Source organism: Protopterus annectens, chromosome 2.part1, assembly GCF_019279795.1.
Source record: "Protopterus annectens isolate FY-2018-M chromosome 2.part1, PAN1.0, whole genome shotgun sequence".
NCBI classification, from domain to species: Eukaryota; Metazoa; Chordata; order Ceratodontiformes; family Protopteridae; genus Protopterus; species Protopterus annectens.
The window spans coordinates 773,872,537-773,888,946 of record NC_056729.1 but is presented as its reverse complement, the minus strand read 5'-3'; the positions used below and the strand labels follow the sequence as shown (position 1 = coordinate 773,888,946).

Genomic DNA, 16,410 nt, shown 5'->3' with positions numbered 1-16,410 from the left:
TCCCTGCTATGGCTTTAATTGGAGTGGACTATGCAGGCAAGTAATCATTTAAAAAAATACAAGTTTAAAATAGTTATGTCGAATGCAGTTTTCCTCTTAGAAATAGTTTGTTTACCCTCTGTTAGAATTGCATACAAGCCTTTGTGATAATCTAGTGTAACTACAGTTTGAAGACAACCAGCAAACAACCTCTGATAGCTCTTCTCTCAAGTCTTTTTTGTTCCCTAACCTTTTGACTGAAAACTTTCTTCTTGGTTACACAGGAAGCATCTCAGAACCTCAAAATGAACTGACCTCACTGACTTCTGTCTTTGTCTGTTGAGCCTGCTCTGATAGCTTAAATTGCCTCTGTAGGTAACCTTCTACCCACGTGTATTGTTAGGTAAACCTGTCTTCAGAGGTGTAGTTTGCTGTATTTGTGCCTGGTGTGGTCCCCTGATCTGGTGCCAGTTCAAAGAAATAAAACCTCTTCTACATTTGGAGAGCTGGAAAATACACATAAATAGCTCTTTCTTTACTTTAAATTGTAGCAAGTTGCTAATGTTTATACTATACAAGGAGCACTGCAGCATTTCAGTTTTATTGTAAATGCAATATCAGCATTTAGGAGCTGGTATGCACTGAAGCATGACTGGGATCAGCATATCATGCCCCCTAGCACTTTGCACCCAGGATGGGGATCCCCTTTGCTCCACTTTAGCTACACCTGTTAGAGGTCAATCTTAATCTTTCTTTTCAGCTGAGGGTACATTCGTGGACTGCCAACCAGAGTGTTATATCCTCTGGCAAAGTAATGAGTACTTGCTCTCATCAAAAGTCACCCAATGTTTCCAAAGTAGTAAGTTGTCATCGACTCAACCACTTAGGAAAATGAGTACTTACTTCTGCAATTAAATCCCTGTCACTATTTTATGGATTTCTTTGTACTCCCCATTGTAATTCTGAGACCCATAACTACAAGTCCCCAAATTATGAAAAAACAACAGTGAAACCAAGGGAAAACAGAAAATACATGGATAAAACAATTAAGTCTTTATTTCTTTTAGTTGTGTTTAGAACCTCAGTCATATGGCCTTCTTAGCTTGAAACACAGTAGCAATGGGCACATCATATAGCAGCAAAATCCTTCTATCAGAACATTTTTGAATAATTATAAAAACGGGGAATCAGGAAGTGCAGAAAATTAGCCACGTCATGTTCCCTGTATCTGTTTATACTGCAATCTCAGTTGTAATTTACATAATTCACAGGGCTAACTACAGGACCTGAGTTTACTTGGCTTATTAAATTTGAAGAGCACCTTCAACATTCCAGTGACAGGAAATGAGTGATGCGTGAGCAGAGAAGAAAAGACAAACTTAGGTTCATAGGTTCATAGGTTGGTACTAGGCTATCGGCCCTAAGGCCTATGCAAGCCTAGCCATAACAATTCCCTGGAAATCTTTTCCCACAATATTTACTTCTCTGAGCCCCTGTCTAGCAGGGTGACTGAATGATCCCCGGGGTGAATTTCCTATCTCCCATCCAATCATCAAGGTTCCTTTTGAAGAGGGGCAATGAGGCGCTCTGCTTGACATGTATGGGCAGTCTATTCCAGAGTATGGGTAGTCTCTGGGTCAGGAACATATCCCTCCAGCATGTTTTGTTCATTGTGATGATAAGGTTTAGATCCCTGGAGCATGTGGCTCTGAGGGATTGGGATGTCTTTAAGTGGAGCATGTCCAACAGCTCAGGGTTTGACATGGCCTTGTATGTTAAGCAGAGATCACCTCTGAGTAGACGATATGCCACAGAGTATAGCTGGATTTTTTTTAGCCGGTCAGCATATGGCATCTGCTTTAGGCCTGTGATTCTTTTAGTGAGGTATTTCTGTGGCCTTTCCAGCTGTTGCAGATGTCTTGTGAGGTACATATCAAATGGGGCATTATACTCTATAATGGGTCTAATGAGGGATGAGCACAGTGGGACAATGACCTCCTTTTTTCTGGATGAAAAGCCCTTAGTGATGAGGTGTGCCACATAGAAGGATTTCCTGACTGTTGTGGCGATGTGGTTATCGAAAGTGAGACCACTGTCCACTTGTGTCCCTAAGTCTCTCATCACACTTTCGATGTTTAGTGTCCTGCCATCTATGTGGTAGTTCATGGGTACATTTTTTTTCCCAATGTGATAACTATACATTTCTTGGCATTAAGCTTGAGCCCATGGCTCTGGCACCAGGCATCTGTTTCTGTAAGGCCCTTTTGCAGAATATCCACATCATTTGGGGATTCAATAATGGCTCCCAGTTTGCAGTCATCTGCAAACTTTGTTAGCCAGAGTTCCTTAGTGTTGGCCTGTACTTCAGAGAAGTAGATGCCAAACTAGAGTGGTCCCAGGTCTGAACCCTGAGGTACTCCACTTGTCACTTGTCTGGAGCTGGATTTGGAGTCAGCTACTTTTACAGTCTGGGTTCTGTCAGTAAGCCAGTTGGCAACCCATCAAGTGATGTAGGGATTTATGCCCAGCTTAGTAAGTTTATCTATGATTCCAGAGTGGGGGATGGTGTTGAAAGCCTTGGCGAGGTCCAGATAGGCTGTGTGGATCACCTTACCCTCGTCCACAGCTCTGGAGACTGATTCGAAGAAGTCAGTCAGATTCAGGAGACAAGATCGGCTCTTCACAAACCCAAACTTGGTGGGGTCCAGTGTCTGGAGGCTGCCAATGTCTTTGTTTATAAGTTCCATGATAATGTGTTCCATGCCCTTGCAGATCAGGCTTGTCAGACTGATAGGACGGTAGTTCCCGGGATCCAAGGTGGATCCTCCCTTTTGGAATGGGATAACTGTAGCTGTGCGCCACTCAGTGGGCACGAAGCCTGAGGTGAGGCTATGATTAAACATGACACTTAGGTGGGGTGCCAGTTCATTTTGTAGTTCATGTAGTACACAGCCTGGGATGTCATCTGGTCCCATGGATGCTGTATTCTTAGCTTTGGAGAGTGCTGTTCTACCTGTGTGGCTGTGATTATCGGAATTTGGCAAACTTTTGGTATTGAGACAGGCCCTTTAGGGGGTGAGAGGGGAGTGAAGTTGGCACTAAATCGATCTGCCAGTATATTGGCAATATCCTTGGGATCAGTATATTTAATGCCATTCTGTTGTAGCTCAGAGCAGATCTGAGCATTGCCATTTAGATTCTTGACATAACTATAGAATGCCTTGTGGTTGTCTTTGGAATCTTTGGCAATTTTATTTTCGTAACTAGCTTTTGAGGATTTTATGAGGGATCTCAGCTTCTTACTGAGGCTGGAGAGGGAGTTTTTTGCATCCTGGGATTTTTCTTTTTTCTGCAACAGTTTCTTCCTTCTGTTGTATAGTTTGTTTATAGTAGGGGGCCACCAGATTGGCTTCCTTTTTTTGGAGAAGAGCATCTTGGTTCTATTTGGGATGGCACGATTCATGCACGAGTGGATGTGCTCGTACAGTGCCTTAGTGTAGGATTCTGCAGTTGAACTTCCAGATCCCGTCTGCGTGGGTGTTGTGAAGTTTGCCACTTCTGACTTCAGTAGCATGAAGTTGGTTTTGGAGAAGTTTTTTAAGGAGGTTTCCTTACTGGGGGGTGGGGTGGGATGTGGATGTCAAGGGTGATTTGCTTATGGTCAGACCTGACCAATGCGGGGGTGACCACTGGTGTGGAGCATCTATCTCCCATGTTGGTGGTGATCAGGTCTAGGATATTGGAGCCCCTGGTGGGACAATGGATTAGTTGATCCAGGGCATTGGAATTTATGAATTCCAAGAACCGTTGGGAAAAGGAGTTGGTACCCGAGTAGTTTTCCCAATTAATGGCAGGGTAGTTGAAATCACCCAGTATTAGGGTGTTTGGTTGTATCTTAATATTTTCCAGTATGTTTAGGAAGGTGTAGTGAGAATCTTGGGGTATGGTGGGGGATCTGTAGCAAGCTACAATTTGGATTGCAGTCTTACCTAGTGTTAGTTGCACCTGTTGAATTTCAGATGCATTGTGTTGGGCAACTAGCCTGGAGGTGTGAATATCCTTGGTGAATATGGACACTCCTCCACCTTTAGTGTTTCGGTCTTGGTTTTGTGGCCAAAAAGTGTGGTAAGAATTGTAGCCTGGTATTGCAGGGGTGCTCTCTGGAGCCTTGAACCAGGTCTCAGTCACTGCACAGATATCGATGTTCTCCATTTTTAGGAGTGCCTCGAGAGAGTGCATTTTGAGGTTTAGACTTCCAGCATTGAGTAGCATTACCTTCAGATTTTGCATGCTTGTATCTGTTACGTTGGTGGTTTTCTCCTTTGAACCTTGCCTAAAAAAGGCACTACAGGGGTGGCAAGAGCTTTAGCCAGTAACCTGAATCCCAGGGGTGACAGGTGCAGACCATCTCTGGCAAAGCATTGTGGTTTGTCAATCATGTCTTCCCAGGCAGACAAATATTGGATCCCCTTTGAATGACACCAGAAGCTTAGCCAATTGTTGAAGTCAGTCATTTTGTCCTTATACTGTGGTATAATTCTGGGCGAAGGCTGGATGCTACTCAGGGCTAGGGTCATACCTGCCTGGGTCACATGATCCAAGAGCTCTTCCATATCTCTTTTCATGTAGTCCAGGGAGGTACATCTCAAGTCATTTACTCCAGCATGGACAATGACAGAGTCGTATTTCTACTTGTTGTGGAGTGACTTGAGTGCATGCGTTATGTGGCGGATCCTGGCACCCGACAGGCAGCTTTCTCCTTGTTCCGCCTGGTGAGTGAGACATCATGCCTGACTATAGAGTCACCTATGACTAAAGTGTTGGGTACATTGTCTTGCCTTAGGGACTGTTGTTGGGTGGCACACTGGTGTTGTGAGCTATGTGTCACTTTGGTTGTGACTGGTGTTTGTTTGCGTTCGCTCGGAGGTCCTTGTTGCTTGGGCAGGTTAATGTTAAGGACCTCTGCATATGTGGGTTTAGTGTTGCTATGTGTGGGAGTTGATGGTGTGGATTTTGAAGGGCTATGAGTTGCTAGAGGTGTAATGCAGGTGTTAGCCTTCTCTAGCACAGTCTTGACCAGCATCAATAGGAATTCCATAATAAATATAACATAAGGTATTTTATTACTAACTCAATATTTACTCCTCAAGCTTGTAGCATATTGAATTTAAAGCTGTACCATGCTTTTTCCTTACAAAGATCATACGTTTAATGTAGTTGACATGGTAACTATGAATCATACTAAATAAATTGAAAAACTTTAACACAATCCCATCGCCATAGTGATTCAACTAAAATAATTGGCTCAGAGATAATAAATTTCTGATGTCATACAGATGTTGAAGAATATATATGCATACTTTCCATTGTCATGCATCCAAAGTTATAAAATCAGTACACTACCCTTATTATATGAGTTACACAGAAAAGTCAAGAAAGTGTAAAATGTAAATATATATCTATACTTAGGTTTTTCTACAAGTGCTCAAAGTTCAGGCAAGGGAAGTGTGGCAGCCATAGGGAGGAAGTGGGAGTGAGTGTGAGTACAGATTAGGGTGGCGATCATAAAGAGGTCAAGGTTTTGGGAGAGAGAGGGGGATTTCACGTTTAGGGAGTGAGAAGGGAGTTTAAAGTTAAGGTGTATTAGGGAATTTAGGTTTCTGGGGTTGGAGTTTTAGGTTTAGGTATCAATCAGGGATTTTAGGTTTGGGGAAGGGGAGTGGAGGTTTAAGGTTAGGGAACAAGGAATTGAGTTAGGAACCAAGTAGGAGTTTTAGTGTTAGAGTTAGGGCTCTGCTAGGTCTAAACAGTTTAACATGGTTCGGTGTCAGGAGGGCTAAATAGTTAAGAAAGACTGAACTAGTGGGAGTTAAAGCATTTGCCTTTTTAAGCAAGTGACAGTGAGCAAGTGTGTCATGAGCTAATATCATGCAAGCAGTTATAGAAGACCCTGTATTTCTATAGACATAGACATACACACACAAACACACATACACGTGCTCAAGGTAGCCTTAAAAAAACACATTGATCCTCCTTCAAGCAAGGCAAAAAACACCAAGCATACAAAATCTCAAAACAACACACTACTGGCAACAAAAATAGCACCTAAAACATAACATACAAAGTCAGTAGTCCCTAACAAATAGCAGAGAAAGATTTTTATTTTCAAGGGGTTCAAGCCGGCATGTGTGGAGCTCAGCCCCTACACCCCCTGTCTTAAATATTCCGATTTCATGGTGCAATAACTCAAAGAAGTGAGACAGTTCAGGGATTGCCACTGCTTTGGCAAGACCTTTTACTGATACAACCTCTCTGCACATGTGGACAAGCACCCCAACACAAACACACCACTACCATAAGCCACTCTAACACAATATTCTGATCACACAACTACTCAACTATAATAAAGGTGATCATTTGTGCATTCAGAATACAGTACATTCAGTCTTAAATGTTCTCATAAAACAAGAGGATATTCTGTGTGGTTGACACTTTGTGCTACATGCACACAAATATATATGTACACACATACACACAGACAAACACACACATGCTCATGTGTGGTCACATATGCATGAGTGTGTGTGTGTGTGTGTGTGTGTGTGTGTGTGTGTGTGTGTGTGTGTGTGTGTGTGTGTGTGTGTGTGTGTGTGTGTCTGTCTGTGCCTCTCTCTTGATTACATATATATATATATATATATATATATATATATATATATATATATATATATGTGTGTGTGTGTGTGTGTGTGTGTCTGAGTGTATATTCACCACTACCAAAATTCCCTGCATCAACATTGGAAAAATGACCTATCCAAATTCAGTGATGACTTTAGTTTAAGATCTCAATGGTGTAATAGCTGCTGTGATATCGAACTGAGCATCCAAGCAGAAGTCATTGAATATAATTGAAGAACTGCCAAGGGTTATTGAGACATGGTTTAAATAGGCATGAAATCATAGCCTGCCAAAGCACATCATCGTTACAGCCTACTACATTCCTTTATATGTGCTGTCTGTAAATTGTGGGTTCACGACATCTTTTATGGATAGGGAATGAAATACCTGTCCAAAACATGTCTATATAACACTGACATTACATCAAAAAAAACATATTTCTTTATAGTTTTTCTCACTAGAAATAGATATGAAATGACAAAAACACATTACAAAAACATAAATTTGTCTAAATATCTTAATATTAAAATTACCAGCTAAACTCTGTAGTTGACTGTCACAGTATAGTTTTCTCATTTTTTTGGAAAGTTTCAAATGTTTTCAAAAGACAGTCCTATATGTCACTTTTTTCAAATAATACACAATTTAAATTAATTTGTTTGTGTTGCATTGAGCAATATCTAGCTGGAAGTTGTGACTCTGTGGTGGCTTTGAAACTGCCCGCCCCTCTTGTAAATTTGCACTTGGATACTCCTCCTGGGCCCATCTCATTTGTTCACTCAAAAAAAAAAAAAAAAAAATGTTATCTGCTTTTACTGTATTTGTGTTTCTTCCTACTTTATTTTGCTTTTGCGTCATCTTAAAAGTACTCAGTTGTGTTTATTACTGCTTGGTGTAACTCATTCTAAGCCTTTTAGTTTAAGCACTTGGGCTTCAGACCAGTTGTTTTACATTAAGAAGGTTTGTGGTCTGCACTGTAGTGGCAGAACAGGTAGCTTACATCCTTCTAAGTTGGGAACTGCTGATTGAGGGCTCAGTGTCTGTTATTCTAAAAGTGTATTAATTCTGGTTTAAGCACTTGGGCTTCAGGCCAGTTATTTTACATTAAGAGGGTCCGTGGTCTGCACTCTTGTGGGAGGAGAGGCTGGACTCTGCCCTTCTGAGCTGGGAATTTCTGGTTAAAGGCTTATAATGCCTGCATATTTGAACTGCTTCTTACTGAAATTGATACACCGTGTTTGCTGTAGCATAGACTAGATCCAGTCCTGCTGAATCTAGCTTTGTTTGTATAACTTGAGCACTAATCTAGGCATTCTTTAAAGTATTCAATTGTATTTATTACTGCTTGGTAGTAACTTGATTAAAGTGTAGCTATCATTCTAAGTCTTTTGGATTAAGCACTTGGCTTCAGACCAGTTGTTTTACATTAGGAAGGTTTGTGGCCTGCACTGTGGTGACAGGACAGGTAGCTTACATCCTTCTAAGTTGGAAACTGCTGATTGAGGGCTCAGTGTCTGTTATTCTAAAAGTGTATTAGTTCTGGTTTAAGCACTTGGGCTTCAGGCCAGTTATTTTACATTAAGAAGGTTCGTGGTCTGCACTCTTGTGGGAGGAGAGGCTGGACTCTGCCCTGGGAATTTCTGGTTAAAGGCTTACAGTGCCTGCATATTTGAACTGTTTCTTACTGAAATTGGTACACCTTGTTTTCTGTAGCATAGACTAGATCCAGGCCTGCTGAATCTAGCTTTGTTTGTATGCTTGTTGTTGTTTGCTTGTTATTTCCCTGAAACGCTAATTCCACCTAAAACGCGGCTTTTCAGCGTTTCTGTGGATCCCTAGTGATATCTGCATTGCTTACTGTACTTATTTCCTTGTTTCACTTGAAAGAAAGTTACTGTTTGTCATTTTTGCATTTAAGTTACCTGTAACACATTGCATTTAAGTTGCCAGGCACTTGCTCACTAAAGCAATTATATAAGTCAGCACTAAAAAATTAAAAGCACTACACCCTCACAAACTCCCCTTGAGTACCTTGTTCCCCATTGGCCATTTTTTCAATTATAAAGGAATTCCCAATACTATTCTAGCATGTCCAAAGGTCAGTTGTCAATCTCCTCTCTGGTCCAGCTGGTGAATCTGGGAATCTTGAGGCAATGTTACAACTGCCTCATGTACACAGACAACCCCCTCCTCCTCCCAACAAATTCCAATACATGTGAGTGATGCAACCGTATAGCCAAACTGGAGGCTAAGCTCTCTCAACTCAGTACTGGCGTAACCAGTCAGGAGGAGAAGGAAACCACACTCACTACAATTCCAGTCTCACATAGACCTACCACAACAGCAAACCAAACACATAAACACACAAAAACATACTCGGAGGCTCTAAATAAAAATCTGCCTAAGCAGCAGAGACCTCCAAAGCAGACACCCAAGCAACTGCTACCCCAAAACAAAAAACGTGCAACACATAGCTCACAAAGCCAGTGTGCCGAACAGTCACAGCCCGTAAGGCTAAACAACAAACCTGATACACTTGTAATAGGTGACTTTATCGTCAGGCACACTGACGTCCCGCTCACCAGGCTGAACAAGGAGAAGGTCACGGTGAGCTGCCTGTCGGGTGCTAGGATCCGCCACATAACACAAGCACTCAGGTCACTCCAAGGCAAGTACAAATATGACTCAGTCATTGTCCATGCTGGTGTGAATGACCTGAGACGTACCTCCCTGGACTACATGAAAAGAGACATTGAGGAGCTCTCTGAGCATGTAGCCCAGGCCGGTATGACCCTGACCTTGAGTAGCATCTTACCCTCACCAAGAATGATGCCAGAATACAAAGACAAGATGATCAATTTCAACAATTGGCTTAAGTACTGGTGTCATTCAAAGGGGATCCAATGTCTGTCAGCCTGGGATGACATGCTCGACAAGCCACGATGCTTCACTAGGGACAGCTTTCACCTGTCACCCCTGGGCTTTCGGATATTAGCAAAGGCTCTTGCTACCCCATAGTGCCTTTTTTAGGCAAGGCTCAAAAGACAAACCCACCTCCATAGGTATCACAAGGGATAAGAAACTAAGAGTAATGCTACTCAACACCAGAAATCTAAACCTCAAGATGCATGCACTTGAAACTCTCCTTAGCATGGAGAACATCGATATCTGTGCAGTAACAGAAACCTGGTTCAAGGTTCCCGGGAGCACCCCAACACTACCAGGTTATACCTCATACCATGCTTTTTGGCCCCAAAACTTGGACCGAACCACAAAAGGAGGGGGAGTATCAATATTTGTCAAAGATACCCACACCTCCAGGTTGGTGGCACAGCACGAAGCATCAGAGACTATCCATGTGCAACTAACAGTGGGTAAAACTGCCTTCCAGTTTATAGCCTGCTACAGACCACCCTCCCAAACCCAGGAACCCCACTCAGCCTTCCTGAGAACACTGGAAAATATGAAGGTCTCTCCAAACACCATTATATTGGGCAACTTCAACTACCCAAACATAGACTGGGAGCATTACTCTAGCTCCAGCACCCTAGCCCAAAGGTTCCTAGAATTTATAAACTAAAATGCTATGGAACAACTTGTTACCACTCCCACAAGAGGGGAAAACATACTGGACCTGATCATCACCAACATGGGGACTCTATGTTCCAGACCAGAAGTGTATCCCTCACTGGTAAGATCAGACCATAAACTAATCTCACTGGATATTCACATCCCGACCCCACCCGCTGCCCAGAAAACCACAGTGAAAAACTTCTCTAAAGCAAATTTCACACTCCTCAAAACCGAGGTGGAATCCTTCAAAGCCCCCGGGCCTGTGGTAAATACGGCCCAGACTGCAGAATCCTTTATAAACACATTCTATGAACACCTTCAGGAATGCATGGATCATGCAATCCCAAATAAAACCAAGACCCAATCCTCCAAAGGCAGACGTCCTGTCTGGTGGACCCCAGCCATAAACAAACTATACAATAGAAGGAGGAAGCTACTACATGATAGAGCAAAATCCCAAAAAGGGAAGGCATCTCTGATCAGTATTAGCAAAAAACTACGGGCATTTATAAAATCGTCTAAGGCTAGCCTAGAGAGAAAAATTGCACAGGACACTAAGGATAATCACAAGGCTTTCTTTAGTTATGTTAGGAACCTGGGTGGGAATTCCCAGATATGCTCAGAATTAGTCCAAAATGACAAAAAATACACCAAACCCACAGACATTGCCAACATCCTAGCTGACAGGTTCAGCGCAAACTTCTTCCCCCCTCCCCACCAAAAGGGCCAATATCTATCCCAGCAGAGTGCTGCCCCCCTGACATCTCAGATGCTCAGGTAAGAGCCGCCCTCTCCAAAGCAAAAAACACAGCATCAATGGGACCAGACGGTGTCCCGGGCTGCATCCTACATGAACTCTAAGAAGAGCTAAACCCAAATATAAAACTACTGTTCAATCTCAGCCTTACTACAGGATATGTACCCAAAGAGTGGCGTACAGCAACAGTGGTCCCTCTCCACAAAGGTGGTGCCTCAACGGATCCTGGAAACTATCGCCCCATAAGCCTGACTAGCTTGGTCTGCAAAGCTATGAAAAAGATCATCATGGATCTCATAAATAAAGATATTGGGGACCTACAGACACTGGATCCTTCCCAGTTCGGCTTTGGTAAGGGCAGATCCTGCCTCTTAAACCTGGTCAATTTCTTTGAACACCAGTCAAGGCCATTAGGGAAGGTGGTCCACACAGCTTACCTGGACCTCGCAAAAGCCTTCGATACAATACCTCACTCGGGCATTATAGATAAGCTCACCAGCTTAAATATAAACTCCTATGTCACTAGATGGGTTGCAAACTGGCTCAAGGACAGAACCCACATGGTTAGAATTGCTGGAGCCATGTCAGACTCCAAACCAGTTACAAGTGGCATCCCACAAGGCTCAGTCCTGGGACCTCTCTTGTTCGGTATATATTTCTCGGAGGTACAGGCCAACACGGAAGGACTGTGGCTGACCAAGTTCGCAGATGACTGCAAACTGGGCACCATGATTGACTCTCCAGCCGACACAAGCATCCTCCAAAAGGGCTTCATAGAAATAGACAACTGGTGCCAGAGCCATGGCCTCAAGCTAAACGCCAAAAAGTGTATAGTCATCCCCTTTGGCAAAAACAAAGTGCCCACAAATTACCACATAGGTGGTAATCCATTAAGTACGGAAGAAGTAATTAGGGACCTGGGGACCCAAGTTGATAGCAATCTCTCATTTGACAACCACGTGGCCAAAGTGGTTAGAAAAATATTTTATATAGCCCACCTAATTATGAAGGGATTCACATCTAGATCAGGGGAGGTCATCGTGCCACTTTAATCATCCCTCATCAGGCCCATAATTGAGTACAATGCCCCTTTTGGGACATACCTTGCCAGACACCTGCAGCAACTGGAAAGACCCCAAAAGTACCTCACCAAGAGGATCAAAGGGCTCAAACAGATGCCATATGCTGCCCGGTTAAAGAAACTGCAGCTCTACTCAGTGGCATACCGCCTGCTCAGAGGCGATCTGTGTCTGACGTATAAAGCCATGTCCAACCCGGAATTAATGGACATGCTGCACCTCAGAAAATCCAAATCCCATTGAGCTACGTGCTCAAGAGACTTGAACCTCAGCACTGAAATAAATAGGACATGCTGGAGGGACAGATTCATAACCCAGAGGCTCCCTTCACTCTGGAATAAAATCCCAGTCCAGGTTAGGCAGAGTCCCTCATTGACTCTCTTCAAGAGGAATCTTGATGAGTGGATGGGAGATCATAGGTTTACCCCGGGTATCACTTCTGTGTCACTGTTAGACAGAAGCACAGTATACTAACCTCGAAAAAGGGCATAGCAAAATTAATTTAAAATGGGTGGCGAAAGTCAAACACACTCTGGCTAGGCTTATAAATGCCCTAGGGCAGATAGCCTCGTATGAACCTATGAACCTATGAACCTATATAAGTAATGACCACTAGTAAGCTTACACAGCCACAGAATGCTCAGTTCTTTACTGTTTAGTGCAAAACAGCAATATGCATCTGGCTGGCAAAACCGATAGATAGATAGATAGATAGATAGATAGATAGATAGATAGATAGATAGATAGATAGATAGATAGATAGATAGAAAGATAGATAGACAGATGGATAGAGATATTCAGACAGCAGATGAAAGAGTCATTACTGTGTTGGTTAAAACTGATATTTTTTGTAATTTTTTAAAGCTATAGCAAAAGTGGATGAATGAATTAATTCATAATGCAGTTTGAGTGCATACAGATACTAACACATTTGATGTGCAATCATTCCTTGTTATTAGTGCTGTTAGCCCATACAGTTTATAATAATGCTCACTATTCAAATGGCTTTCCTTAATAAATTAGTAAGAAGATCTGAAACTATCTTAGAGATATAATAATTTAGGGCATTTATAGATACATTTGAATTAAGGCAAGAGCAGCAATTAGAAATTGGCAAATATTTCCAAAACATTGAGTTGAAAAGAAAAGTGTTATTAATCAGTACTCTTCAAGATAACAAGTCACAAAACTGACAGTTTATAAATTATTAAAATGATGTTATTGCAGTCAATATATTTCTGTAAAATATTTTTCTTTTATTAAATCTTGTACATAAAACAAAGCTTCATTACAATTCAAAATACAAATGTTTTTTTTTTACTTGGTGGAAGAGAAGTATGCAGTCTAAGAATGTGTTATATGTAGATGTTTCAGTACATGTTCCCGAAAATTTCAAGAAAATATATAAAAATCATTTTGGAGATTCAATTATTAACAGAGAGGGAACAAAAATTGCCAAAAAACATAAGAGAGAAGGTCAAAATCTTTGGGAAATGAGTGGTGTAAAGGGGTAAGTAATCCATGTTAATTACTGCAAACAATATTTTGGAATGTGTATCGTAGTGAGTTTTCACTAAAGGAGGGAGTACATACTTAGGAGAATACAATAATTGCAAGGAATAAGTAATGTTATAATTTATGTTTCTTTGTGTTTCCATTACAGAAAAAAGAGTTTGGGAAGCTAGAGAGCCTACTTTCTGTTTGTGTCACAGAGAGAAGCCCTGAGGATCTCAGTCAGGTATTACAAGGCAAAGTATTTTCTGAAAGATGGAAGTAAAGTGCACTTCTGTGTGATTATATGTCATTACTCATAACTGACTAGCACTCTTTTGGTCATAGTCAGGTTGTACAAAGCCAATTATATTCTGAATGCCCAAAAGAATGCGTATTACCATGTATTTAGAAACTGTTAGTTATAAATTATTCATGCTTTTTTAGCGATATTCCTTTATAAGGTGTGTGTATAAAAAGGTTTTAGGCCATAATCTTGTGGTTAAGTTTTCTAATAGTTTTATATAGATATATGTACATACATACATATTTTTATATGCGTGTGTGTGTGTGTGTGTGTGTGTGTGTGTGTGTGTGTGTGTGTGTGTGTGTGTGTGTGTGCTTGCATATGTATGGGTCTGGTTATATTGGCCTACTGTCACTTTAGTTGACAGCTTTCCTGAAGGTTTTATTTGGATGACAAGAAAGATGGTCGATATTGCTGTGAGATTGGGTTGGGGAACACACCCTTTACCTTGTATTGTGCAGTCTCAAAGTTGGTTTATTTAAGTAACAGGGGGTATGGGAGCAGCCCTCCTGCAGAAACTTTGTTTTTGTTTCAAATGCTCCAAGGTTGTATCTTGCAGCGTGTGGTTTGTGTCGATGCTGTGAATGTTGATATAGTGAAGATTAGATTAAATATATATACCTATATGTCTGTGTGTGTACTTAATATAAACAAAGCTGCATTAACAGCAAAAATATATAAACACAAAATATCAACAAAATGAAATTCTTACTAAGGAATGATTTATGCCCTTTCCCCACTGTTAGGAAATTTTGAAGTTTGTATATGTAATTAGCAAGGGTGTGGGGGGCAGACCCCCACATGCAAAAACATTGGTTTTGAATGTGGCTAAAGTTTGTCCACATTTCATGTCTTGGTATTTTTCAGTTTAGATATTTTTGTTGTCAATGTTCAATTTTCTATCAGTATTGTGTAGTTTAGATTATCTTAATTACACTTGTTTATATAATTTAGCTTGAAGTCTATGAATCAGCAATTCCTAAATGCAGAAATTTGACATTTACATCTGGTCTTAAGTCTTCTTTAATAATGATTCTAGACTTCCACATTTTAATGAAAGAAAGTGAAATTTACTGTACACACACACACACACACACACACACACACACACACACACACACACACACACACAACACACACACACACACACACACACACACACACACACACACACACACACACACACACACACACACACACACACACACACACACATTCAGATGCTGATGCCCACACACCCATAAAGAGAAGATTTCACATATAGTTACAGTCATGAAAACAAATACCCACCCACTAATTGAAAATATTATGCAAAACCACATACACACACACACACACACACACACACATACACACACACACACACACACACACACAGCCTCTAACTTCCATGCCTAACCATCCCTATTGTGACCACCCAGGCAAACATAGACACACACACACACACACACACACACACACACACACACACACACACACACACACACATTCAGATGCTGATGCCCACACACCCATAAAGAAGATTCCACACATTCAGTTACAGTCATGAAAACACTCACCCACTCGATTGAAAACATAAACATTATGCAAAAAAATACACACACTCACACACACACACACACACACACACACACACACACACACACACACACACACACACACACACACTCAGATGGTGATGCGCAGACACCCATAAAGAAGATTCCACACATTCAGTTACAGTCATGAAAACACTCACCCACTCAATTGAAAACATTATGCAAAAAGATACACACACTCTCTAACATACACACACACACACACACACACACAAACACACACACACACACGCACACACACACACACACACACACACACACACACACACACACACACACACACACACACACACACAGCCTCTCACTTCCATGCCTAACCTTCCCTAGTGTGACCACCCAGGCAAACACAGACACACACACACACACACACACACACACACACACACACACACACACACACACATACACACACACTATATATTCTGAGTTCGAAGACTAAAATTTAAGACAGTAACTGTGTTCAAGATAGCTGAAAGTCGAAAACTCTGAAAACACAGCGAACACAAGGTACTGTATTCCAGCACAAGTACATACAGAAACATATTACCCTTCAACTATATGCAGGGGGGCAAGCTCCCCACACCCCCTGCTAATTAAATATATCAACTCTGAGATTGCACTTCACTGCATTAAGTGCAATTTCGGAGTTGATATATTTAAGTAGCAGGGGGTGTGGGGGGATGCAGGGGGCCCCCTTGCTTATACTTGGAGAAGGGTAATATGGTTTGTGTTTTATTTGTTTCTGTATGTACTTGTGCTGGAATATAGTATGTTTTCAGGATTTTGAGTTTTCAGTATTTTGAGTTTTCAGTATTTTGAACTTTCGAGATTTTGGTCTCAGGATTTTGGTCTTGAGGATTTTGGCCTTTCAGGATTCTGTAGCACTCTTATGTCCACACACACACACACACACACACACACACACACACACACACACACACACACACA

At 41.5% G+C, this 16,410-nt stretch overlaps 1 protein-coding gene across 1 annotated transcript in view; it reads left to right on the top strand.

Moving 5' to 3' along the window:
- LOC122794911 overlaps window positions 1-16,410 on the top strand; it is a 221,540-nt gene that overhangs the window by 121,671 nt on the left and 83,459 nt on the right. Inside the window, exon 4 of the mRNA XM_044063504.1 lies at window positions 13,730-13,804. Coding sequence (XP_043919439.1) covers window positions 13,730-13,804 — 75 coding nt within the window. The remainder of the gene's footprint in view (window positions 1-13,729; window positions 13,805-16,410) is intronic.